Source organism: Spea bombifrons, chromosome 2 (assembly GCF_027358695.1).
Source record: "Spea bombifrons isolate aSpeBom1 chromosome 2, aSpeBom1.2.pri, whole genome shotgun sequence".
NCBI classification, from domain to species: domain Eukaryota; kingdom Metazoa; phylum Chordata; class Amphibia; order Anura; family Pelobatidae; genus Spea; species Spea bombifrons.
Genome location: NC_071088.1, coordinates 128,336,460 through 128,364,142, shown reverse-complemented (window position 1 = coordinate 128,364,142; position 27,683 = coordinate 128,336,460). Strand labels below are relative to the sequence as shown.

The 27,683-nt window shown below is 40.9% G+C and overlaps 1 protein-coding gene across 1 annotated transcript in view; it reads left to right on the top strand.

Moving 5' to 3' along the window:
- DDX10 (DEAD-box helicase 10) overlaps positions 1–27,683 on the top strand; it is a 90,422-nt gene that overhangs the window by 49,282 nt on the left and 13,457 nt on the right. Inside the window, exon 16 of the mRNA XM_053456455.1 lies at positions 7,293–7,346. Coding sequence (XP_053312430.1) covers positions 7,293–7,346 — 54 coding nt within the window. The remainder of the gene's footprint in view (positions 1–7,292; positions 7,347–27,683) is intronic.

Genomic DNA, 27,683 nt, shown 5'->3' with positions numbered 1-27,683 from the left:
TGTACCGTCAGCGAGGTGGCGTGTAAACCCCTTAAACTGAGTATTGTTTCATAATTCCAGACATATGCCAGCACGGTTCAGTCCTGGCCCTTTCTGCCAGAGGGGAAAGCATCAGAAACACATGATTGAAGCCTCTCAAATACCTGCGCATGCCCCAGTGGTGCTGTTAGTGAAGCGCCATTTGTTTGGAAGAATAAACCCGAGTATCACTGTTCCTCTGGCTTAACATTTCTTAATTTATTGAATTCCCCGCAACCTTTTTAGCAATAATACTAACAAGGTGGCTACCAACTTCACTATAATACCACCATTTACACTGTAACCAGATACAAAGCGATGGCGCCGAGGACCCTCAGAGTGTTTCTCATAGAAGCTCGACACAGGGAGGTGGGCTGGGGGGGCTTCAGTTTACAGATATCAGTAACAATAATGAATAATATTACCCTTTGCACTATGGGGCTTGTGCAGCCACCCTTTAAATAACTCATCGGTCATAAATGCACAGAAAATATAAGCTGCTTTTGGGCCTTTTGATTTTTAGCTACTGTTTTTTTTTTTTGCTTTTGTTTTTGCCTAAAGCTTCAGTTTTTTGCCATAGTTTTAATGAATCTGTAATTAATGCATTCGTTTAATCTCTTTAATAAGTACAGCTGCTCACTGATGAGAAAATGTTGATTCTCTGCAAAAAGAATAATGAACAAAGCGCTAATGAAAACATTAATTTATTACGCCCTAAACCATAGCTTTTGCAAAGTAGCAGGCTATTACAACAAATCACTCGTTGCTTTTATTAAGCAGGTGTGTTTGAGCAGCAGGATTTATCTAATCCTTAACACCGTATATTATCTTCACGGCTGCAAGCGGTAAAACAGGACCAGTCGTGAGCGAAAGGGTTCAGCTTCGGACCAAATCCTTTACTGAATGTTAAAAGGAAATTCCCGTCTCTACATATTCTTCTTGGAGCGTCGCGCTGCTATATATGCTAATGTCTGGTACAAAGCTTCTTTTACTTATTTCTTTCCTCTCCATCTTCCAAAACTCTGGAGTTGGACAGGACTGGGTTTGTGTTTCGGTGGCATTCCGTACTCGGAACCCAGCCTCACCTGATTTATTTTATGGCAGGCAAATGAAATAAAGGTTTTCCTCCATAGACCTAAATATTGAGCTGTTGCTAAGCCACATTGTTATTTCAGCAAACCTGGCAAGATCCCTTTCTAGCTTAGACTCTGACGATTTGGATCCCCAGTTCACCTCTACTCAATGGGCAGATTGTGGAAATCGTGGTTTGTAACCCCCCATTTAAACCATGGAGGTTCTTTTCCCGCGCTGCGTGCCTGTGAGGCAGAACACTGCGTATGACGTTGCAGGGGAAGAAGAGCATCTGGTTGAGCTTGGTCCTGGTGGGCCAATCTGGGTTAGACGTAGGGTAGCACCTCACATATACAGCCCTGTGGAGCACAGCAGAGCGGGATCCAGATCCCACAGGACCTTTGGCTAGGTACCAGATAATTCACATTATAGGTGTTTCTGGCAGCATGGACAACCCCCTGTTCCTTGGCACCTAGTAGGACCTACTACCTAACCAGGAGATCTAGGCAGTACCCATAGCATTTGAGGATTGCCCTGTGAAGCTTCAATTAAACTTTGTTGGAACATGATTGCGTTCTTACCAGCCTAAACCCGGAATCAAGAGTCTTTTTACAGAGCATGTTCTACCAAACATCTGTTACCTTACATACATTACCAAGCCTTGGGGCTTTCTTCACTAGACCATGATATTAATAAATATACAAAATCATGGCATATATATATAAATATATATATATATATATATATATATATATATATATATATATATATATATATATATATAACCTTATATATAAATAACCTTGTTTAGCAGTCATGTACAACCACATTTCAGTGTGTGTATATATATATATATATATATATATATATAACCCACTGAAGGGTTAAAATATCTAATTGCAGAGTGGTATATTTAGGATCAAATTTTAAATAAAATTATTTTTTTTATCACTTTTACTAGTCTATTTTGGCTTTAATTAGCGCTCCAATTAAATCTTTTCTTGCAGTGCATTGAATCCCTTAACGAGTTGCCTTCTCAAATCTTCATTCAGGAGGTGTTTGGATAATAGGTAGTTTTGTAGGAAAAGGGGGAGAGTGGCTTATTAGCTATAAAATGCTGTATATTTTCAGTCTTGTGTATAGCGCTGCACTCGGGGGATGTAACATCTAATTGATGGATGTCAGACACACACACAGGATTTTATATATTCTTTCCTAAGAAAAAAGTAAATTGGTTATTTAAGTCCTTTTAAACAAACGCAGAGACTTAGAAGGAAACTTTTCAGTTTCATTAGCAACAAAGCCTTTTTAAGTATTTTTTTTGTCATAAGGTTACAATTAATATAGATCCACAAAAGTGTTTGTGTGGCAGAAACAGGTATTAAAAAGTTACCTATAATGCAACAGAATGTAGTATATAAATATATGTTCATTCATCTACCCAAATGATGTCCAAGTTTAAATTAGTTTGCCACAATCTGGAGCTTGATGTACTTTTTATTTTATTTGTGTAATATATATATATATATATATATATATATATATATATATATATATATATATATATATATATATATTTTTTTTTTATATATATATATATTTTATATTTAATATAACTCAAAATTACTAGGTATTTTAGGAAGTGCTAGAGCCATTCAATAAAAAAATAATTGGTTCAATTTCTCATAAAATCTTTTACTTCTCATTCATGTTTCTATGTATTTTTCACTTTAATATGATTTTCTTTTTACATATCTTGTTAAAGTAAAGTAGGGCTCGTTTATTACACACTTAAGCCTAATGGGCTACTCAGTTTGCCTAATACAGGATCATTATAGTTTATTTACACCAAGTTGTCTTACAGTTAAACCCCCCCAAAAAAGGATTCTCTCTGCTCTTGATTCCTACAGTTTAGCAGGACATTTTTATGTTCTTTATTGAATTTGGATTTATCCCCTAAAGATGACAGAATCCCAGTAATTGGCTTGGTGCTCAGTAAGATTATTTGCTCCTCATTTCTCACCTTGGATCTCTTGGATTTGGGTTTCAGCTTATATATTATGTGAGAGAAAGAGCTTGGCTGGCCCTGTATAATGTATAGTTAGATCAACAAAATGTCTCCCATTAAATAATGCCTTGTACGGGGCCAACTCAGCCCTTCTTCCTAAACAAAATTGGTAGTGATGGCCCTTTGTGAATGAATAGTGAAGTGAGAGAGATCAAACTGCTCCTCGCCTGTCAACTCTCCCTTTAATGAATGAACCCCAGTGTTTGGCATTAGATATAGATAAAAGATCCTGGATTAGTGGCCAGGCGCCAATGGGGGTACAATATTTTCTTAACTCAAAGAAGTAATATAATTGGGAATTTAAAGGTTCATTCATGCCCATGGAATGAGCAACAACCTGATACAATGAGCAGTATGAATGAGACAGTGTAGATCACCAATTTTGGGGAAAACGGATTCCCCTTTTAAAAAAAAAAAAAAAAAAAGATTTTAATCGCACTTCTAGATCCTTCCGGTCTGAGAAGGAAAAGGCCAGCAATGCAGTTACCATTACTATTGTCATATTAGAAATAGGTTCTATTAACGTAGCCCAATCTATTAGGAAAACACTGCCTTCTAATAAGCAATAGAGTCTTAATTACCTGGGGACTGACACTCTAATACAAATATACGATTGAAAGGATTTTATCGCACAGTACTTAATTAACGTTGCCATGAAGACTCGGCCCAGTGGTGGTTGAGCAGGGAATGTCACCCAAAATATCGGTCTATAATGGTAAGCTGCAGGTCTGCAGGTAAGTGAGGTTTGTTGGGGGGGGGTTCTTCGGGGCTAACATACTGTATGCAGCTCTCTAATAATCCTAATTTTCCCTGGGACTTTTCCTTTAAATGTCTAAACCCAGCAAGCTTGTCCAGGCGCTGAATGTGCGCGTCTGTGTTCCTCAGAAAGACGAGCGTCTAGATACAAGCTGATCAAAGCTTCCATTAAAGGTGACATTCTACGTTAATTATAGTTTCTATCACTTTCAGCCAGTGTCCATGGGAACGGCCTATCAGCACAGGCTTTTGTGTCACGCGAGAATTAAGAATTCCGTAGAAAATTCTGAATAAGGGAACATCTTATGATTTACGAATAACTCCTGTCTCTGGGCATTCGTCGGTACTAGGAATAGTGTGTGGAATTAAACCAAATAAATGGAACTGCAACTCTAAATGGATGGGGGTACGATTTAATTCCTCTACTATTTAATTATTGATGTCTCCGGTATATGAATTAAATGTTATCCCCATCATTCAAAATGTGAGTTTTAAATATATAGCTGACTTAAAGGGACGCTCATATCTTTAGTGAATAGATCCTGCCCTGGTCATTGTGTCCCTTTCAGGTTTTTATTATATTTAATCTTCTATTTTTAGCATGTGTTTTATAACATGTAACAAAGGGTTGTTTATCGACTCGGAGATGAATGTATTTCCCAGGCGTAATATGTGCAGCCGCTGCCTGTGATGACATCAGCTCGGAGGGATTATGCATTTCCATATCAATATTTCTATATCGGTATTCGGTATGGAAGTACGTCTTAAAAACAAAGCGGCTGCTAAACAAGTTACTGCGCATCACGGAGACTAATCTGATCGCTGCATGCTGAGTCAGGCATTTCAAAGCGGATCCCCTGCAATACAGGAGTAATGTTTCATATTAAAATATGCAGGGTTCTTTTATTTATTTATTTATTGCTAACCTTGGAAAAAATATTGTTCTTATCTTTAAAAGGGACAGCTTACTGTCTGACAGCCCCACTAAAGAACCATGTGTGTACTTTAACCCCTTAAGGACCAGGGTTATTTGCTTAGACCATTGAAGAGGTCAATCAGTGGCAGGAAAGCGCTACCCATTGAAATCAATGGGAGCACTTTTCACACATGCGCAGTGTCTGAACGGACTCCGCTCGCAGCGCTCCCCAAGCTGATGCTGACTGGAGGGGGAATATATAACTTGTAGTCGGATATATTTGGCCGAACGCATCTCCTGCAGTGCACTTAGCCGGCGGGGTGGGGGCCGGGGCAAATTCATGTGGGGGGGGGATTCGGCAGAATCAGCTCATGTATTGAAAGACAAAAAACAAGATACTTAGGAAGTCTTTTTCTGCTGCATCTTCCTGATATAACTAGACATGGTGGGGATTATGGTGGAAAGCGTGGATATCCCACCGGAATATTTAATAAGGATTAAAGATGACAGGTCAGTATCTGGAAGGAACGCGGTGGGATTTGTGGAGACGCAGGAATCCAAGTCAGCTGTGTTAAGTATAGCGCCTGGGGACGCCGTAGAGTAACTGCTGAGTCTTGGGCGTACTTGGGGAATGTCTAGCTGTTCCTATTTGAGAAAAAAAAAACATCCATTAAAGCCAAATAACAGTGAAACTAAGTCACCTTGACTTTACGGACTCCAAGTAACCGCGTCCCCTCTAGAATCTGGAGAAGATCATACGCAAAAAGGCTGCGGTTTTAAAACCGCTTTAAGCTCCCGAACGTTCTCCCCTTCTCTTTAAACGCAACGCCGCAGAATAGTCTTTTCCATATTTAAAAGCTGACACCAGCTCTCGGTTTACTGCGGCGCATGCTGCACGAGCTTAGACCTGCGGGCTGCCTCTTCCTCCTTGGCACGGGAACGCGGAATACATTTGCATTAGTGAAGTTCAGATATTGCTGCAAAAAAATGGTAGACAGTTTCCTTTCTCCTACTTACTGCAGATTAAAGAAATAAATCATCTCGTATCTCATTATATTTCTCTTTGCATACCGCTGCTGAATGCAAATTGCCTTTTGTTGCAACGCTACCAGAGGACTTCTCCTTATCGCGCCGAATGCAGATAACAGGAGGCAGGGAGATGATCCGTCTGCGAACACGTTTGTGTGCTCGCCTTGTCTGCCTTTCCCTGTTCCTAATATACACATAACAAAGCAAAAGCTCGGCGCACACCCGCCAAATACTATTAAAAAACACCCAAGGGATACATGTTGGGATTCCGTCACGCTATACGGCCATGTGTGGCTCAGCCGGCACTAGATCCAAGTACCCCAAGCTTGGCGAGTCCTATCTCATTTTTCATGGCTATATTGCTTATCAAGGATCTGAATTAGTGGGACTGTGCAGCGCTTTAACCGAAATGAGCCTTCTCTGGACCCCATTAATCCAAATGAGAGACTTTAAAACCTTCTTTGGACCCCAAATGAAGCTAAACTGAAAGTTGAAATTTTATGAAGGTCCATCCCCAGTGTGTTTCTGCAGCACGAAGAGTTGGCCGGCCCTGTACAATGTATTGTTAAATAGTGACCTTTCCTCCAAGTGTCATTATACAGGGACAGCTCGGCCCTTCATGCTGGAGAAACCAATGTTGGCCCTTCATAATAAATAGCCAAGTGACTCTCCTGCATACTCCCCTGACAGCCCTCCTTGTAGAGATTAAACCCCCATGTTGTATCACCCCAACCAGGCGGGCCGGTATTTCATGTCCCTGGCAGCTTCTGGAGAAAGTGGTCTAGTTTTGGTTAATAATTTGTGAATAACTGCTATCGGAATAACAAATCCCCAAACGCATTCTCTTCCCATGCTGTTCTGTTCTATTTGTGACATAATCCCCGTATTCCAGAGAGCACAAAACACGGGCAAAAACCCAGGAAAAAAGTCATTTTATAAGTAATGTACACAAACATTGCAGACGGTTTATATTTTCACGCTGTGAGCGCTTTTAATTTCCAAAACCACGAGAGCCACTTGATATCCAAAACCACGAGAGAGCGGTGCTTTCTGAAATTTAAAGGTGCAGTTCCACTGACTCTGCTGAATGTAATGCTTTGGATACTACAGGCAGCTTTACAAATATCATTGTTGGTAATTTTCAACGCATTTCTCTGCAATTATCCTTAAATCGGGTTATACTTTGTGCTGAGAGCCCCGAGTTGTCATATGATACAAAAGAAAAACTCCTCGTCGGTTTCTCTGTAGCTTTTATACGATTAAACTCAGAATAGTTCAATTCGTATAAGATGTCAGAATGTACTTTTATTAGTGGGACAGCACCTAGAATAGGAATTTCTTTAAGACGGGGTCTGTGATCTCCTTTTTTTCTGCCGTTATAAGCAACAAAGCTTTGGGCAAGTTACTAACACGATGCCATCATCTTTATTTCAGGAAAGGAGGCTGAAGGAGAAGGCAGCAAGGAGAGCAGCCAGCAAAAAAGTAGAGGTAAGAGAAATGGCTGTCTTATGAGTAAGATTTCAAGTGACTGGACAGCCGTGTGTTTCGCGTGTAAGCCGGCGTGTCTGTGTGCGTGATTTGCCTCTTTGCAGATTACATACGTGTATGAGTTACCGTGTTCACTACACCCGTGGTGTATCATGCGAGCTCTCCATTTCCTAAGAAATATGCGTATTTTCTCATTAATGGAAATAAAAAAAGTTCCTGCTCTTGTCCAGTGATACTCTAACATATTTATATCCTTTGTAGCACTAGAGCTGGTGGATCCAGCTGTCTTTTAAGACAAAGTCGGTTACAATTGTTGCCTTTATCTTTCAACCAAATATAATAATAATTATTGCCACATCGGTATTCCAAAAAAGTAGGACTCCTTTCGGCAAATGACTGTGGCCTTGTCTGATCGTCTTCATTTCGCTCGTAGTACTCTGAACAATGCCAGGATAATCATCTCTACAGTGCATTTGAAATGGAAAATAATTATTCTTTCATGCAAGTCTAAAAGACTTGTTAAGCTAACTATTAAAGAGCACTTTGTCTTCTTACAAGGCATCTGAAAGCCGCGCTCTACGAAGCTCGGCAGCCCGGTCCGCTCGAGGATTTATAGAACGTTTCGCAGACACGGAAGAGCGTTCCATGTTGTGTCCGGTTTCTAGGAGAACAATGTTACGATTACCTTTTGATAGATGGGAATAGCATCATACGTAATGCCTATGGATTAAAATCACGCCACCTGAATAACGGCCTTTACATTAATCAATCGAGCGGATGAAATATGCAGATTTGTGTTGAGTGTTTTAATTAATACTTCTGGAATCTGGCTTGCATGTCGCTCTTATAACCTATTTATCAGAATGAATATTCAACATTTTTTGTTTTGTTTTTGGTCTGTTTGTTTTCAGAGAATTTTTGTTATTTCCAGCCTTTTTGTGCGCTCTTTTGCTTGCGCGCTTGTTCTGTTATTTTGTTATCTCGCTCAATATCTCCCTACCTTACGCGACAGCCACTTCGGTGTCTCCACTTCTCCTTTTCTCTATTTCTTCACTGTATTAGCCTTCATCACTTCTGATGAAAGGCCGCTCCACGTATCTATCACCATCTCTGCAAACTTTCTAAATCTCTGGGTTTCACGGCTGTACAGAATACTCTGAATTCTCACCATAAGATCTGTAACGTGGCAGAACCACTTATCTCTTCCCGCTACTAATGCCTCTTGCTATACAACCCAGCACCCCGCTCGCTCCTATTCACCCTTTATGCCATTGTCTGCTTTCCTTTAAATCCACAGACATAATTGCTCTTAAGTGTCTTTCTTCTGTTGTCGCTGACAATGCTATATTCTGCTTCGGGGATTTATACCTCCCAAGTGCATATTTACCTCATGGTCATCCATAAGAGCTTAATGGCTGCTGGGTTCAGTGTTTATTACTTAACCTGTAGTTCAACTGTACGGTGCTGCAGAATATTGTAGCCCAGTAATAATGTACTTAAGTGTTTACTGGTTCCAGTAAGCAATATTTGTTTAGTAGAAGCCGATGTTATGTGTATATCATGGGGACTTCCATCTTTATGTTGTGTTAACAGGATCTGCATGGTTATTCCTCCTCAGTAAGTCATCTCTCCCTATTGTTGAGTTATTAATATTTGACTAGCAAATATATTAACCCGTAGGTTTACAAATCAATACTGTGTTCTGTATGTTTGTCCTAATTGATTATTTAGTGATTACCCCTGTTTTGGGTCCTCTGATCCTATTCTGGTTCTGATCTGCCGTCGCTGTCTTTACTGCACTGCAGGAATCCTCGCTTTCTGCTCCTCATGACGTGCAGTAACAGTAAATAGTCATTCAATATTTTAGCCAAGGGAGATGACATAAAGTAAGACCTGGCAATGAATCGTAATGCAATGAAAGCACTCCGGTGCCTTAATGGATATGTGTAAAGGGTGTTCAGGTCAAGCTTTAAAGAGTCTTTAAAGTTAAAATGTAAAGTGTGTAGTATAATATAGCACGTCGTGGCAGTAGAGGTGCTGATTCTCTTATAACCTGTTTTTTTATGTAATGTAAGGAAGTTTATAGAGAAAGTGGTCTAAAACAGTGAGGAGTTCATACATGTATGGGGCAGACATATGGCTCCTGAATCTAAGACGCGGTCAACGGCTGATTAAGGCCCGAGTTTTTACATTAAGAATAACGGGCCGAATGGTTCTTACTCTGTCTCCATGGGCCTTCTGCTCTGGAACGTTATAATATAATAAATGAAATAACCCCGTAGCTAAACCATATTTCAGAAAGCCACCTTGTTCTGCGTTTCATTGCGGCTCTTTAATATTAAACTACATGCACTTAAACGAGCTTCTCCGAGGAGGGCATCACGGTACGAACACATGGGTTTGTGTTTCAAAGACACTGCGGAGATGGGTGAAATAAACCTTCTTCCTAAGGTAAACCTTATAGAATCCAATTGATTCGTTTTTTGGATGTGCAGCTTCTGATGCTGTAGATGAGCATGATGGGAGTTGCTGTACGCAGCAGTTAGGTGGAACGCCGCCATGGCTTCTAACGTTTTACCAGTGGGTGCTAGAAGTTTCTGCTACCATGCGTCAGTTTCTACAAAGACGTGCTTTCTGATTTCTAATGTTTAGCCGTGATATAAAAACTCCTAAAAGCTGTACTTTTCCCCCAGCCCTGCCAGCCCTTCCCAGCGTCGGGTTTATATAGTGCAACGAAGGATAGAGGGTGTTTTGACACATGAAACATGAAAAGATATTTAATAGTGTCACCCTTTCCCGGTGATGATCCAATTTGTCACCAGGTTGTCACCGTGTGAAACAAACAGCTGATGAACGATCCGCTTTTTTCCTCGAGTCACTGAGCAGACTCTCGGTGCGGCAGCCAATTTGTTTTCTATATTTCGTGATTGGCTGACATGCAGTACAGGATTCGTTTCTTCTAAAGCTTCACATAGAATTAGCCAAGGTGTGTTCAACCGAGCTGAAAACACAGGGGCAACGCTTAACTATTTGGTGTAAATGCCCGTCAGGGACCTTTGGTCTGGAGGTTCTAGAGCCCAGGTCCATGACGGTGCTCGGCCTTGGAGGAACACAAAGTATGCAGCTCCAGCTGGAAGAAGTAATGTCAGGGTTGGGTGTCATCTTCTAGTCAATGATTCTCTGGGCATGAATCCAGCCAATGATAAGCCATGCCCCAAAATTGATCAGAAATTGTCCTCCCAGGATGGATATTGAGTGGGTGTCCAACAGCCTCAGTACTTGTTTCAGTAAAGGGAACAAGCAGAAGATCCCTTTCATCTCCAAGAACAGAAGAAAGGTCCTGGTGATGGTAGCGGAGGCACTGGAATGTAGGCCCTGGGCCTTATTAAAGCCCCAACAAGTAGTTAAAACAGGATAACAGCTGAATTGGAGGGTCACATAATTAGCCACATTAACATTAAAGAAAATGACCGTTAAATGACCGCTTTATGTTGTGGTCCAGTAAGGTTAAGAATATAAAACATATTTTTCATGATTCTCTGCTGAATTAAACTCCAGGCGATGTCCTCTGTCTGGAACATTTATTAACAATGTATTGCAGACATTGCTGGCGCATTATCGCACATTACACTTCTTCTTTTAACTTCGAAAATGAAGACAAGGCTTTCTTTCTTATTAACAAATTATACGGAATGTTTTCCAGCAGGGTTAGCGCACGTTTGTAAATCGGGTTTCAGAGCGGGGAAGCTAAGGCCAGAATCAAACTGCTGGCAGGAATTTGCAGGAGTTGCCATTTTAACCTCTATCGCGAAGGGCCAACCCCAGAGAGCTTCTTATGGGGAGAGAAAAAAGAAATTGGAGCAGCGTCATTTGTAGTTATTATTTTGCTTTATTTATAAAGTGCCGACAGATTCCGCAGCGCTGTACAAAGAAAATGATACAGATAACGACAAGTACGATACAACAATTGACATACAGATACAGGAGGAATGGAGGGCCTTGTTCTAGGTGGACAAGGGGTGAGAAACAGGAGGTGAGGACTGCGTGGTAGTGAATGACGTTAATGTAGTGGGAGATAAGGGTTGTAAGTGGGGAGAGAGAAGTTCTGACGTTTATGTCAGCGTTAGGCTTCCCTGAAGAGAAACGTTTTCAGGGAGCGTTTGAAGGAGGGTAGAGTTGGTGAGAGTCGGACAGCACGGGGAAGAGAGTTCCAGAGAAGTCCATGGGAGGGGGTGATGAGTGCAGATGCGAGGAGCAGGTCATTGTTGGATCTTAGAGGGCCGGCTGGTGTATATTTGCTGATGAAGGAGAATAGGTAGAGGGGAGCGGTGTTGGTGAGAGCTTTGTAGGATAGTTAATTCAGAGTTAATCACCCCATTGGGGTAAGTAAATTGCCCCAATGTGCATGGCAGGGACAGTTTGCTGTGTGTGTGACATACTGGTTATGAGTTTGACTGAGGATGATGGAGGTTTGCGGTTTAGGGACAGCTGGCTACGAATATCGATCAAGTGTTTCTGTGATACGGAGAAGTTTCAGCCTCTGGAAGATGAGACACTTCTTAAATAAACAAGTTTCGTGCGATTAGACAGCAGGGAATTGGGAACAATCTGTGTATCGTACGATTCCCGGCACGATGCAGTGACCCACTCCGCGGGTGATTTAAGTGTTTACTTGTGAAACTTACTTGCTATAATCGAGTTTCTTTGTCAATTACCTTAACCTCCGTCATAGCTTTTCCCTCTTTCAATGGTTTGCTCCTGCTAAGTGGCGCTATGGTAACCAGCGGCTGGCACTCCGGATTAATACACACGCTTACCCACAAAGACGTCGCAATCTTTCTTCCGTAACCTAGGCAACCTCAAAATGCCACATTTAAAAATGCGCAAATTGGACACCGTAGGACTATAATCTTTTTTTGGACTGAAAGGTGATGACTAATTCCTCATTACTTTGTTTCATTTTTTTTGGAGTGGTTCGGATTGAATACATTTTTTTTGGTTAACCTTTTTCTATCTCTTACGTACTTCATGCATCTGGCAAGACAGCCGGAGTGAGAGAGGGATTGTGATTTGGAAATGTTCTCCCTCGAGCTTTGTTCTTGTTAGTCAAGGGGCTTTCACGAGGGTCACGCTAACCCCTGTTTGTAGGAAACCTGCGTCAGCAAAACATAGGGGGGCATCTGATGCTCACGGGGAGGAGGGGGTTTAAAGAGCGTCTGTCCCATCCAGATTATGATTAGAGCAGGTTACATCTGTACACATCTCTATCATTTCCCCTGTTTATATTATACCGGCAGTCGGAAACCTGATACTCCGAGATGGCCGCTCTGTTCTTACATCTCAAAAATGAGAATAAACAGTAAAGCCTGCGCAGCTTCCTACGAGTGCTGGCGGTATGGGGGAAAAAACATGCTTAATCATAATGGAAATGCTGAATTTGACAGCAGATAAGACCCATTCAACACATCTACTTGCCCCATTTTTGTAAAGAGTCAGACCTTAATCAGTCCTTGGTCTTGTCTTAGGCACAAAGCTATCCTAAATCTACCCCCACTTCTATTGGGAGGCTTTTCCATTTATCTACCACCCTCCCTGTAAAGTGAAACATCCGTACATTCCATCTAAACCTACGACCCTCTAGTTTTTGATTATGACCTCTTTTTGCGTTATAGGCTGTACTGGTGTAGGGGGTGTCCTGAAATCTCAGACACTCCTAAAATTATCTTGAAAGGTAGCGAGTTAATGAGATCATTCAGAGATGGCTCTCGGGGGTGAGCCTCAGGCCGTGTTGCGCATGAAGCCGTCTCTTCTCCATACAGGCAGCTGCTATGGGGTTTTGCAAGGTAGGCATTTCCACGATGAGCCAATTTACTCCACATCCCGTACGTTTCTGCCGCCACGCTCATTCTAATCCCGTCCAGGAGCGCCCGTGTGAAGATCTCGCTGAAAGCTGCCCGTTACCGGACCGTATTTTGAATCTTGATTCAAGGCTTTCTCTGTGCCAGAGGCAGAAATATGTCTGCAAAGAAAGCAGAAAAGCTCGTATTAGCAGAATGCGGCCTTCGTAAAGGGTTTTCCGCTCTTTCGTATCAAAAGTAATTGTATTGCCGGTGCCTAGTAACGTGGCATCGCCATGGGAACCTCGGACTCCGTGGCAGGACCTTGGGATTCATCCTCTTTCATTGACTTTGGACTTTACTTCTGAAACAGGGAAGAAAACTGGCCCTGCGGTCTAGTGACCGGCACGGCTTTTTAAAGAGACAGCTCCTTGAAAAACACCTCTGTCCTTTGATGCCGTTTATTGATGTTTTATACAAGCTTATTGCCACATATTTAAGAAAACACAACTTTAAAGGGCAGTGGCTGATGCAATGCATCATTATCACGTTAGTCTGATTAAAGATAGGCCGTCAACAGCTTGCTTCTTACTTAACTCATTTTACAGTCATGTTCTTTCTCACCTATTATCGTTTTTACTTTACCGAGAGGAGTGGTAGATAAGTGGAGCAGCCTTCCATTAGAAATGGTAGAGGCTAGTACAGTGATGGAATTTAACCATGCATGGGTTAAGCAATAAAGACTTTCCTGAATCTAAGACTAGACTAAGTACTGATTAAGGTTTGAGTCTTTACATCGGGAAGGACAGGCTAGATGGGCCAAATGGTTATTCTATGTTGGTGCAGGCAGCCGATGGAAGGGTGGGGGCATAATGCGGGCTGCGTCACGGGTTACACAGCTCGCGGCGTCCCAGAGGTTAGATAGTTCCTTACGTTCAAACCAAATATCCCAAATAACCCAAAGCACTAACGCAGAGTGACAAGCCCAACCACGTTTATAGCCAATTAGAATGTTCTTCCAAAAGCTGTGCCATTGGCGGCTCCCTTTAATCACCTTCTGCTTCTGCCACAAAATTAACCAGTTAGCTGCCACTGGGATGAGCAAAACAGCCGCAGCATGGAATTAATGGTGCTCGGAGAGGCAATATGCCGTACTAAAACAATTAAGACTCTAAATATAGTCGGGGATTTGTAAATTTACTCTGCGATACATCTGTCCTTCGCATTTCTTCCCTGCGCACGTAGCTTACATCGCAATCATTCTGTGCGGTACAGACTCGCGTTAAAGTGGCAGATGCTATTTCTTCGTTGGAAAGCCGATGTCTATAAAATAAATTCTTAATGGCAGCCCTCTTACTCTCTCTTTACCCCCTTTCACAGGCCTGGAAACTAGAAATTAAGACTTAATACTGCAACAACTCGCTTGCTCCCACTGCTCAATGACGTATATATACTCACTTACTTCTGGAGCACACTATATCAAAGTCATTTACGCACCATAACACTGCTGCCACACTCAGGCACCACCACAAGCACTCAGAATCCTCACCCTTTACCTTCATTTTAATCACTCTCCACTTCCGGACACTCTCACCATTTGTAGAGTAATTGATTAGTTGAGTTTATAAATTGATGATCTGATTACTATTCATTTTGTATATTCATTTTACATTTAGTTCTTTATCCTTACCATCCCAATCACGTTATATACAGGCACTCTATCCCTTCCCCACAAGACCCAAAACATTACCATTATTAAAAGAACGGACTCTGTATTAATGAGTGATTTCCCTATATATACGAAACATAGACCGTGATGGCAGATAACAAACATTTTCCATGCAGTCCATGGTCTTAGATTCAGAATACCTTTATTCCTATGCCATATGAGTCCAAATATATAGATGTTCTTTGTCGGTGTTAATGGCAGCACTTAGAGCTCTAAAATGCAACAGTTGGGGCAAAAAAAAAATACATTTAGTCACAAAGTATCCGTTCCTCTGATTCTCAGCTAATTATGTTGCAGTGTCGAGCTTTGCTAGATTTCAGCAGTGACAACATAACTGTTAAGAAGATATCATCGTGCTCAGCGGGGCTGCTGCTTCAGACTATTACAGGTGCCCAGATCCGTGTGGGAGATGGCCAGCTCCATTAACAAGAGGAATAAATAGAACTTGAAAGTGTGGTGGGAGTCTTTCATCCCACCGCTGATAGGCCAGAGTTTAAATACTCCGTATACTGTTGAGTTCATGTTTCATAAAATCCCTACTAATTGACCTACGAAAAAATTGTAGTTTCCGAAAGTGCAGCGAATGTTCTGCCAAGTCCCTTTTTGGGCTCCAGATCTTCCCGTCTCCCTTTCCTCATCTGATGTCCCTGTTTACGAGGAGCTCAGAAGTTTTGTTGGGTATGAGGGTATCACAAGTGACAAAAACATCTTTCGAAATAAGAGATGTATAAAAACACCAATGGGTCGCATAAAGGGCTCGGTAAAACTGTACACAATAGCCATGCCTCTAGCCAAGGAATAAAATGTCATCACCCAAAGGTCAGCCATTTTTTTGGGGGGGGGGGCATGGCGCTTTAAATTCTATTTGCTTTCTAAAACCAAAACAAACAGAGCTTCCCTGATGCCTGTTGCAGTAGCAGCGGCTGATATTTCCAGCTGGTGAGCGCTGCCTTCTTGCTGCTGGCAATTAATTTTCATGCGTGATCTTTTCAATAAACAAGATTGTTGGCGAATGACAGTTGATTTTCCGTCTGACAGATGGATTCCCTGAAGGCTCTTCTAGTTGTCACAGAGTAAGCATGGATATTGACCGTTACTTTCCAGGCGCATTTCACATAGAAAATGACACGAGTGTCATCTCTTTATATCAGCGCACACAGAGCGATCCGTGCTGCTCAATCCACGCAGCTTTCTTTATTTTATCTTTCTACCTCGGCTTAAAGGAGAACGGATTTGGATTTTATTATTCAAACAATGGCTGTCTTCAGCTGCGAATGCGATGCCATTGTTAGGATTCCGTTAATTGTTCTAATAGCTAGCGTGAAAACTTCATGTGGCCCTTTACTTACAAAGTATGATGGTTTTTAACGAGTAATATTAATAAAAGTGGGGAGCTGCGCTGTACCCACACAAAATAAATTCCAAGATAATACAGAAAGCGGGTGCATTAAACATATGTAGAAAAGAAGCATAATATAGTGTAATATATGTATAAAAATATATACCCTCTCCCAAGTGGCCACTCACATTTTACAAGCCAGTCCACTGTTCTATATAATGAGCCTTCACAGATAACAGAATTCTTGGTATTTCTTAGTATTTTCCGTTCACGAAACGAGCATCGAGTGTTTGCTTATGTTTTTTCTCAGTTTAATTTGACCCCCCCTTTTTTTTATTATTAATACTAAGGGTATGGTTAGAAAGCCACGATAGAGCTACCGCCTCCGTGAATGTGTATGTCGGGTCCGATAGGGTTAATATTTTAGAATTGGTTACAGTTTACTAGGTGGAGGTTCCTTGGTCTAGAAGGTGATGGCTAATAATTACAGCGATTACACTATAGGATCGATTCTCCCTTAGAGGACTGATCGCTCCCTTCTACTTTTACCACCCTAGCTTTTGACTATTGAAACTTATCTCACCTTTTTCTTCTTTTGTTGATGAGTTCTACATGTTGGCTAATAAAATACTTAGCAGATCCTATTTTGTTTTTCCTTTTGTTAAACAAACGTGTGGAAATCAATGACTTCGTTGAAGGATCAGTGAGGTCACAATTTTGCATTCTATGTCAGAATAACCCCCGTGTGTGTGGCATGCCCTGAAGAGTGTTTCCATGTGAAGTGCTGAATACCCTTTTACTTTGTTTGGCTCCATAAAACAGGCATCCTTTAGATGAATCTATTAAGACTGCCCTTTGGGACTCATCGGGAATAGATGTTCTTGTCCCTCAGAAAGCGAAAATAAGCCAGGGGCAATGCAGAAGATAATCATTGATTCCTATCTGCTATGAAGTTATTTCAGCCCATCTATTCTGCTTATTTTCTGGCTGTAAAGACTCAAACCTCGATCAATCCTTGGTCTTTCACCTTAGAGTCAGGATAGCCATTTGTCTATCCAATGCATGTTTAAATATCCTCCCAATGCTAACCTCTACCATGTCTGCTGGTAGACTGTTCCCTATCTACCACTACCTCAGTAAAGTAAAACGGTTGGCGAAGCATGTATATTAGTGGCTGGAGTGAGAACACCAAACACCAAAACATCAAATCACGGCATGGACACCAACAATGGATGTTCCAGCCCAGCAAATCCAGTTGACATGAATGATTTGGGTCCTTTCTATCTTATTTTAATTATACACTCTACATTTTTTTTTGTTTGTTCTTTATCGCTTATTGATAAACCGGGGCTACTAGACTTCAGGGAATGTAGTGCCTACCAAGCCTTAATATCATTTATAAAAGCTGCTTTAAATAAGGACATTAAAAACCTTAGCCTTATTATAGACATAAAATTAATGGTGTATGGAGGATGGGACCTCTGTGACGGTAAATGTTAACAAGAATATTCAAGCTCTGCTTTAGAAAACTCACCTCAAGACTAAATTGGCATATATTGGGGAGATCGCTGAATTTTATTATTATTGTATTATTTACTCCCGTAGAGGTTCCTTCCCTGGCTGTTTAGAGGTTAAGAGCCATCCGTGACGATGCTTCTCATCTATGTAGCGAATTAAGTTTAATGAGAACCGTCAAATCACCTTTGGTTACGATTGTGCGTTTATTACGCTTTGAGAGTTTTCTTGGCAGCGAGAGGCAGCAGTCGGCGTGTTACCTGTAATCTTCACATATTTCCCCGTATTCTATCAATTACCGTACGCCGGGCTGACATCATCAGATATCGGGGCGCACGAGTGCTCGTTATAGCCTGTGAATGCATCAGCCCTGTTTTTATTCTATAGTGGTGATTCATATCGAGGGTTAAGTTCATAGCAAGCCTGCTTCACACTCTTCTCTTTATCTTCACACGGAGCCAAGTAGGTCTCCCTGTCGCTGTTCTTCATGATTCTGTAATAACGGGCTAGCTCTATACTGGTCGTTTGATGTAGACATGCTTTCGATGGCATGTTTTGTAAGCTAGTTTGGGGTGTAAAGTGTTAGTAGGCACATATGTCGGCTCGTTATCACTGCTAAAAGAAATGATCAGCGAGGGTCGATTTCATCAAATCACTATATTAGCGCTAGTGTTTCTAGTTAGAAGAGTTCACAGTTCAGGTCAATAGAATTTGCAGTAAACAGACCTCTAAAACCACAGAGCAGCGGCACTTCTCCGTATTTATGCCATATCCCCGAACCTTGACATCGCTGCCAATACATGTCTCAGAGCCGGCAGCATGCGTTCGAAGACACCCAGGGAACGTGGATTGTTAATACAATAGTTATTCTTTGTGATTTCCGTGGCAGGGGGGCCAGGCCAGATTAGGAAGCTTTGGGTCCTGGAGCGATTACACAGGAAGGACCCCTCTCTGGATTTCCTCCCTTATCGGGCTCTTTTTTTTTTTTCTTTCTCTCTCTCTCTCTCTTTGCTATTTCCTTCTGTTCTATTTTGCCTTCTTTCCTTCCTTCTTTCCTTCTTTCTTGCCTATTATTTCTTTTATCTTGTTTTGCTTTTTACATTTACCATCATATTTCTAACATCTATTCCTCTGCACATACAGTACATACAGTACATATAGATGTGTATATACACACAGTACTCTCCACGTCCTCCACTTCTCAGAACCCTGCGTCGGTAAGGGAGGATTATTGCCGCATGTCGTGGAACCCGCTCGAATCTCTGCTTCCTGGGAGAGATAACCGAGAGGGACCCGTCCCAACCCCGGGGCCCTGGAGCATTTGCTCCGCAGTTAATCCAGCCCTGGCAGGGGAAAGCCTGTTAAGTGCTTGTGATTTTAATTTTCCTATTGGCAAGGGAGCTTTATATATATAATACAGTCTTACAGCGTGCTATTAACTGTATTTTTCTGCACTATAATTGGTTTATTCACTGCCAGGGGGATTTGATCTATATTTTTTAATTTGTTTGGGACAAAGCGCTGCTGATCTCAAATTCCTGATATTTATAGCAGCTTTTTCTCCCAGATTTCCCATGGAAATGTGCTGTTTTAGTTTTGTTTTTAATCATTGGTGTGCGTACTTTGTTTCCAACGCCGTTAATATATTCATTACCAAATCACCCGCAATCCTCCTTGTAAATGGTGAAAGAAACACGACAATATTTATCTCCAAAGATCAGAAGAACCATGTAATTTGAAACAGCCTCTTAGAGATGTTCTGCGGAGTTCTAGAGGAATAGATACAAAAATAAATTGTAATTGCTTTCATAGCCAATTGAGTTTTCGAGTACAGAGTCTTCTACTGCCAACACATAATTAGCGATCCAGCTACCTCTGGGTTCCACAAGAGGTTACGAAGTTATAATTACAAACTGAAGAATTAGATTACTTAACCCATTATGTGTCTAGAAGGCCTCTGAAAGAATTAAAATTGGTTGTAGAAGCAATTAGTTTTCAACTGGTAAGAAAAACGAAAGTGCTCCCTGTTCAGTAGAACAATTTCCAGTTTTATGGTTGTTTTCAACTAAACATTACTTTTAGTGTTCCCACTTTTTGCACAGAACTATTATTACAAACGGGTCTGCACCCAAAATATGAAATAAAATAGTCATTATATTCTGCATTGTCACTGAAATAACTTCACAAAACCATCTAGAATTTAAACTAGCAAAATTATGACTGATTAGTGAATGAAGTCGCACACGATATCAGGCAGCACCATTAAGTTTAGGTTGGGAGTAAGGGTCTTTATTTCCAAGAATTTTTTTGTTGCGGAAAATTTATTATGGAGGTGTTTTTACTAGTACGATTAAAAGTTACGTATTTTTTTTCTTCTTTTGTAGTAAGTGTGAACTTACTTACACTGGCCGAGCAATAATGCATTATAGCTTGAGGCTTTTTCTTGCCTTACAGCTTTTCTTGACCTTCGCTTGTTGACGATGGCGGGACTTGTAGTTCAGCAGCCTCCACCCTTACCGGTTCATAACTGTGTCGCTTCCGAAGAGGAGGAAGGTTTTAATGAGTACACACATTTTAAATATTGCTCAAAAAATTACTATTTTCCTACACGGGATCCACCACCAGTGAGTGTCTACCTTCGGCGATATATTTCTTCTGATATGTCCGCCTGCTTTTTTTTTTTTTTTTTAGTAATGGTTGCCTTGCATTTAATCTACTCTCACTGCCCTGATGTGATGAGCCTCTGTCTGACCTCATGTCCTGTTAGTTATTGAGCAATATGTCATGTTACTGCTATACATGGAGGCAAAGGTCACATCTGTGAGCTGTCATATTTGTAAACAGCGCAGCTTGTCCATTTAATGGAAATGAAAGCCCAACCTTGAACTGGTTCTCCAGACTTGAGCAGAGAAATCACTTCTGAGACCATGAACAATCTGGCGAGGAGCATGTGGCGCAAATTTCAGGAAGGGCCCTGGTGGCTCTGCTTATAAACATGCAAAGCGCCAGACCTTGCTTTTGGCTAAAAGAGGAAAACGAAACCCCCAAGTAATTTTCTCTGGTTAAATCTCTGTTGGCAAGTTTTTTTTCTCTGAGATCAGAAGGTAGCTTTTTTTTTTTTGTGTGAAACATAAGACAATTTAGCTGTAAAAGCCGAATGGAAGTCAGAAGAGAGTTGAGCAGGAGAGATTTTAAAAATGACAAAAAAAAACAACAAAATTTTGCACCAAATCAAAGTTTATTGAAGATTTTTACTAAATGTCTTAGAAATGAGGGCTGGGAGCAAAGTAATAGGGAGACAAATGAATAAGTAAATGCACAAATTCATGAGCTAACCCACCATTTCTTATGATGTAGATGAGGCTGGACGGGTGAGTGCAGACAATATATCCCCTCCTCACCCAGCAAAAAAGGGGGTCATTTGATGAGTGAGAGGGGAAAATATGAGATGGGGCTAGAAGTAAAGTAGAAGAAGAAGTTGAAAACAAAATGGAGGCGCGCTGCTCTAAAGGGTGCCCAGCCCCAGGAGGAGATAGATCTCCTGGTATGCAGTGAATTGTAGCCATTAAAACCAGAAAGCAATAGTCATTCAAATTGATCCTCAGCTCCGTGGTTTCTTCTACCTTGCCGATCCATGCTTTATGGGAAGGTATTTTGTCCGTCTTTCAATAGAAGGGGATCATTGCAGCATTGAGAAGGTGAATGGTGAGAGAAGGTTTGTACACAGAGATGGATTGAGAAGTGAGGTGGAGGAGCCGTTGTTCTCCAGAACAATTTGCCCGCACTCCCGCCACAGATGGAAGAAGGTGCCTTCTTTGTCGCTGTGTCACCAACATGGGGATTTAGCTTCCCATCTATGTATTAGGGTGTTATACAAAAAGTAAAGATTTTTTTTTAAAAAAAATTTAAGGCTTTCTCTTGAACCTTTGAAGCAAGCGAGCAGGAATGCACGAGGGTGCATATTTTCATCCTCTCATTTTGGGATATTTAGAGGCATTAACTACCCCTGCCCCAGCATGACAATACAGCACATCCCTTCTACCTCACTCTGCGTCTCTAGGTAGCTGAGAGCTTTAGTTCAGGGTGTCTCAAAGCCGTAGACCCACCAAACACACTCTGTGAGCCAGGGGATTAGGGGGAGACATTGCTGAAATGTAAAGTGGACTTGTGATGTTGTAAAGAAACACTTACTGGGTTTGGCCCTTAATAATGCGCTCTAAAGTCAGGTTTGTAAATATACCCCACTGTTAATCCCTCATAGGGTACTTTGAGGAATTAAGTTGTGCTGCTATCTGTGCTGCACATAGAGGGTTAATTTTTCAGCCCCCTATTGCAGGAGCTGTCATTCCGTTTGGTTACTCAATAAACATGATTTACCTGAGTAAGCGCAAAATGGAAATATTTGCTTTTCTTTATAAATATTAAGATTCTCAAAAGGTTATAGCTATGACTGGCGAGGTGTGATTGCTTTTGGTTCAACAGATAGCCATACATCAAAAACCTATTTCTGCTCTGTCAACTTCTGTACAGGCGCGTTGGGCGCAGCAAGAAATTGGGAATTCGATGCAATATGTAGACTTGTTAAGTTGCCGTGACATGTCCTTTAATGAGAAGGTAGACGGCGCACTTGGCTGGAAATACGCGGCTCTGCTTAATGCACTTTGAGCCGGCTCTGTAAATGCTCCGATTTGATTTTACGAAATAATGGTACCTTTTTGTTATGTACCGCTCTCGATTTTTACACGCGCTAAGTGGCAGTCAGAAAAGGCCGCTGTGTTTGTGAAACTTAAAGACGCCATCTTTTTCATCTGCTCAGTGCTCGATTCTGCAGTCATACCTTCCTCATGCTGTAATGCAATGCAGTAGAACCGTGCGATTCCTGTATACGTAGGGACGGAGCAGACATTTCGTGAGGGTACAGTGGTGTAACACACCATCCACACACTCTTAAAGTCTTAGTTGACGGGCGACGGCTCTTTTAGGGTGAGTTCGAGGGGCATCTACGTCACTCCTCGCAGCAGTAACATTCTATGACTTTAATTGCAACACTTTGTGTATGAAAGTTGTGGAAAGATACAAACCGGGCACGTCGCACATGTTGGATATATTACCAGATGCTGCATGGTTTGTGCTTAATACTCTGGGGTTATTACATTCTAAACATGCAAAGGCTCTTTATCTTATCTTTTATTTCTATATAGAAACAGCTCTTCATTCCAGTTTACCAACGGCATAATCCCACGGGAAATGCACAGCTAAGAAAATGGCGCCACTGAGATAACCTTTTGTCTGTGTTCGCTCTTAGGTCTTTGTTGTAGATAAAGATAAGGGCATGGATCAAGCTATACCTCCTATGCTTTAGAACATATTCACTATAAATACATTAGTGGGTTTTCCTTTCCTAATTCTTTTTTTAATTATAATCTGGGAGAAAAAGGTTGGGTTAGCATGCGCCATCTGCAATATAGTTCAGGAAGAAATAAGTCAAGCTGTTCTGATATCTTTTCATCTGATCCTTTTTAATCACTCTTGGACAGTGAAATCACAGATTTTTAAGCACATTTCTGGGCAGGCTAGGTGGACCGATTGGTTCTTCTTTAACATCGTGTTCTATGTATAAAAAGTATATGGCGGCCAGCATTTATCGTGGGAAATCCATCTGCAAGAAAAGCTTTGGTGGGATGATACGTCTTGCTGTAGTATGTGGCTACTTTGTATGCTCGGAGCGTGACACGGCTCTCGATGGGTTGTGCTGTCATAGAAATCAAAGCTTTGAAACTGTGAAGAGTCCGATGGTATTTTTTACTCTTGTGGAAACTATTCTAGCAAAGTGCCAGGGACCTTTCACTCCCTTTAATTTTTAAGAACCTTTGAAGTGCTGATTGTAAAAGGATAATCCACTTTTCACATGAATTCATTCTCACTCTTCCATTATTACGTAGCGGAGCACTTGATTTTTTAACACATCAGAAATAGGATTCTTTTCATGTCTCCTGGAGTCCTCTCATCCCACCTTCATTTACTCTGGATGTCAGAACTGAAACGGTCCCGACCAACTTGTACTTGCTGAACACGATGGAAGTTAATTTCCAACAGCTCTCCATAAGAGTTTTTGGACCTTGTATTAACCCAGGATTTGGGCTCATCCAGTCATTGCTCATCATCTTCATCCTCCAAGTAGCCCACGTTTAAATAAATAAAAAAAATTATATATAAAAAGCTGAATGCCTTTTGCTTCACAAGCCCATAATATAAAAAAAATAATCTCCCATTCTCATTTTAAAATCTCCCATTCCTCGTGTTTAAAATTAATAAAAAAAAAAAAAAACCAAACAAAAAAACGCCCTTTCTTAATGTTATCAATCTAGGGATGTGGATTAAGTCTGTTTGTGGGCGTTCAGGGAGGCCTTGCGGTTTAATGATCACAGCAAATATTCAAACAAAACAAGTGAACATTAGATCAAAATCTATAGAATGACGTGATCATGAATCAGCCATCGGACTAGCTTCTTCGAGAGCCAAATCTTAATTGAACGTTGAAGTCAAACTACATTTTCTCCCTCTTTTTAACTTATTTTAAGTGTTTTACTGTGCAGTCAACAAAAACCTAAATAAGAAGGTAAAGCTCTCAGTCTTCACAAAAAATAAAGGGCAAACCCCCATATTTCTACAATATAATCTCCTTCGGTCCAGAGTATTTTCACATTATTTTGAAATAATTCTGTAATACTGCAAATCCCCTCTTTTTTTTGTAAATACGGCTATATGACGGTCACCACACATTCCTCTTATACTGGTTTTTCTTTCATGTATACGGTGACAGTTCATTCCTTATTACATATTCTTAGCTGGTAGCCCATTGAGTTTTTCCATTACCGAAGGAGTATTGGAGCATTTTTCGCACTGAGCGATAGGTTACATTCCAGATTTTATATATTTTAGTGCCAAAAATCTCATGCTTTTTAAATATTTGAAAAACATTTACCTCCTGCACTTGTTACATTTTCTCATGCTTTTGTGTCTGATAAGTCTGTATATTTTTTAATTTATTTTGTCCTATTTATTTTAATTCTTTAAGGGCCAGCATTTGATGTTTGGGCCATTTTTGCATTTCTGAGTAGACATTCCTGGCTATGTTTTGTTTCCTTTTGCGTGGACTTCACCGTTATTGAACAAATACCTTGTGAAAAAACTTACGTCAGTGGTTTAAAAAGGAAAAAAAACCCCATAAAGAACAGAAAATCCCTGTGCAAGTTTATCTCTCGGGGGAATATCCTATAAAAGGCAGCAGAAGATCAGCGCGGTGAAGCGCTTAGCCACAAAAGCCTGCAGTGATATCACTTTCTGAGTACCAGGCAGACAGCCGTGACGTGGGGATGTGAAAGAAACTGCCTGGAATAAAGGAAATCTCACTTGTCATTCCGTTTTCTGTTTCAAATCTTTCACCAAGACAAGGACAGGGAAGAAAGTCTTGCATGCTGTGTCTTTCACTTTTCAAAACCAAAAAAGATTGGCTTTAATATGTCTTCCCTAACAGTATTCGTTGTTCTATTCTCATTAACACCTATCTTGGATCTAAACTCCATTATTAATGGTTCCCTAACATCCTTAGCAATAGTTCATGGTCTTACTGGTGGGGCATCGTGAAAAGTATGGGCGCGTGGGGCCAACCTGGGTGAGATAAGACCAGATATTTAGCAGAAACCTCAAATTTGACAGCCGATAAGAACCCTTCACCCAGCTAGTCTGCACATTTTTCGTTGGTCTTGTCTTAGACTCAAGATAGCTTCATGTCCGTCCCATGCATGTTTACATTCCTTTGCTGTATTCAGCCTCCGCCATGTCTGCTGACCCTCTAGTTATCGTTTCTCCTCCTTTGAAATAGTGTGGAATGAAGAACATTATGGGGCATAATTTGCACTCTTATCACAGTGTTTATATAGCAGTTTTAACAATTTAATAGTGGGTCCCTTTGCTTTTTTGCCAACTGCTCCCTAATACTTCTTGGAAACGGCTGGAGAAAAAGCTGGTTGAGTTATTTATCAGTTCTGGTGCAAGATAATGAATGTGGAGCCATGGACTACAGTGGAATACGGCTTCCAGTTGCTCCACGTTGGCACCAGAAGCGCTCCTTTATACTATTTCATCCTACCTTACAATGTCGCATTAAATGTTTATACAGTGAACAACTTTTTTCATAAAGAGTGATTTTGACACTATAACATGAAACATTATCCAGCAATTAGAAGTGTCTTCTGACACAAGCTTTTGTTGAATATTAATGATCGTACATGGAATCTCTTAGCATTTGAATGAGATCGTACCGAAGTTCAGTTAGTTAATCCAAATACACACAAGGGAACGTGTCAACATTTGTGCTTGGCGCACCATTTAATTCCGCTAAAGACCCGTCTCTGTATCGCTGTGCGCTGCTAATAGCCCTGGGGGACTTTGTCTTCGTGGCAGAGCTGCTGGAGGTGTTTTTCCATCTGGGACGCCATGATTTGCTCTGTTGGTCCCTGATGTTTATCTGAGTAAGATGTCTGCTGACAGCCGTTCGCTGTGTGTGCAAACCTTTAAATTTAGTGGACTTTGCAGGTTTGACAAATCCACCTCTGATATAGCTCTAACGGAGCTGCTCCTTTGGTCAGGACAAAGAGTTCAAAAGTATGTCTTCCTCCGGATGCATGGAAGACTTTCCCAAGTGACAATATGTCGGGGAAGCTGCCGTAATTTTTTTGTTTCTAGTTTCCCCTGCACGTCTCTTATTAAAAGAGGCCCGTGAATTCTTTGTAAGTGAGGCTATTTGTTTCATCATGTTTCGTACTGTTCCCAATGTTCAGATTAATTATCCAACTATGCCTAGAATTCAATGTAGGGGAATATCCGTGTCTACGGGGAGTAATGTGATGATGAAGAAATCTATTAAACCTGCTGTTTCTCTACCCCAGCATCCTGTGGCACTGTACCAGCTATTATGGCGGTCATGGTATTCATTAAACAGCATGGGACTTGTAGCCCATGGCAGGTAGAGAGCCAGAGGCAGCGTTAACTACTTAAGAATATACTCGGCATGTTCGTCGTCTAACAGATAGACATCATCGGCCAACAGAGGTAGCAAAAATACGCGTATGCACCGAGGGAAGCGGCTTGCGGTAAAATAATATGTATTATATGACATATTTCAGAACCTTAGGAGTTTTATTTCCTATCCATCTCCATAATAGTGTTGAGTGCTTCCAGAAACAAGGGCTGGTAATTCTTATAGCCGCTTAGTTTCCCCTTCAGACTTGTGATACTGTTACAACTTATCCGCTAGTACTGCATCCCATCCATTGACCCATCAGCACATCGGTGGAGAAAGCCCCCTGGGCGTCTGGAAGTAAATAACTGCATTTAATTATCACTATAAGCACCGCATTACACATTAATAAATACATTGGTGCTCTGTTACAAGACGTTTGTGTACCTACCCACTGATGTAGTTTCAGATTTTAACAAACCGTTTTAAGGCTTAAAAATACCTGAATTATGTCAAGGAATTGGAAATAAATTTCCAAAAATTGTCGGGGAGGGGGGCTTTTAGAACGGCTCATTTAAAGCTGATGCCTTGTAAAACAATACTTTTTGAATTAAATGTGGTTATTAAATGTGTAATATATGTATTATTATAATGTGTAATATGTATTATCCTAATATACTATATAAACCTTCTTAATGTGTGGCTGTATTTAACGCTTGATTTTATTTTGGTGCTAGCCAAAAACATGTATAACATTGGGAAAAAACATAATGCTGATTGCTTATTAAATACACAATATGCATCACAAATAAAACCAATATGCACTCCAAGTCCTGCTTCAAGAGCGGCCACCGTAGATGGCTGGTTTATTCTTTTCTAATTTGCTATCGCGTGT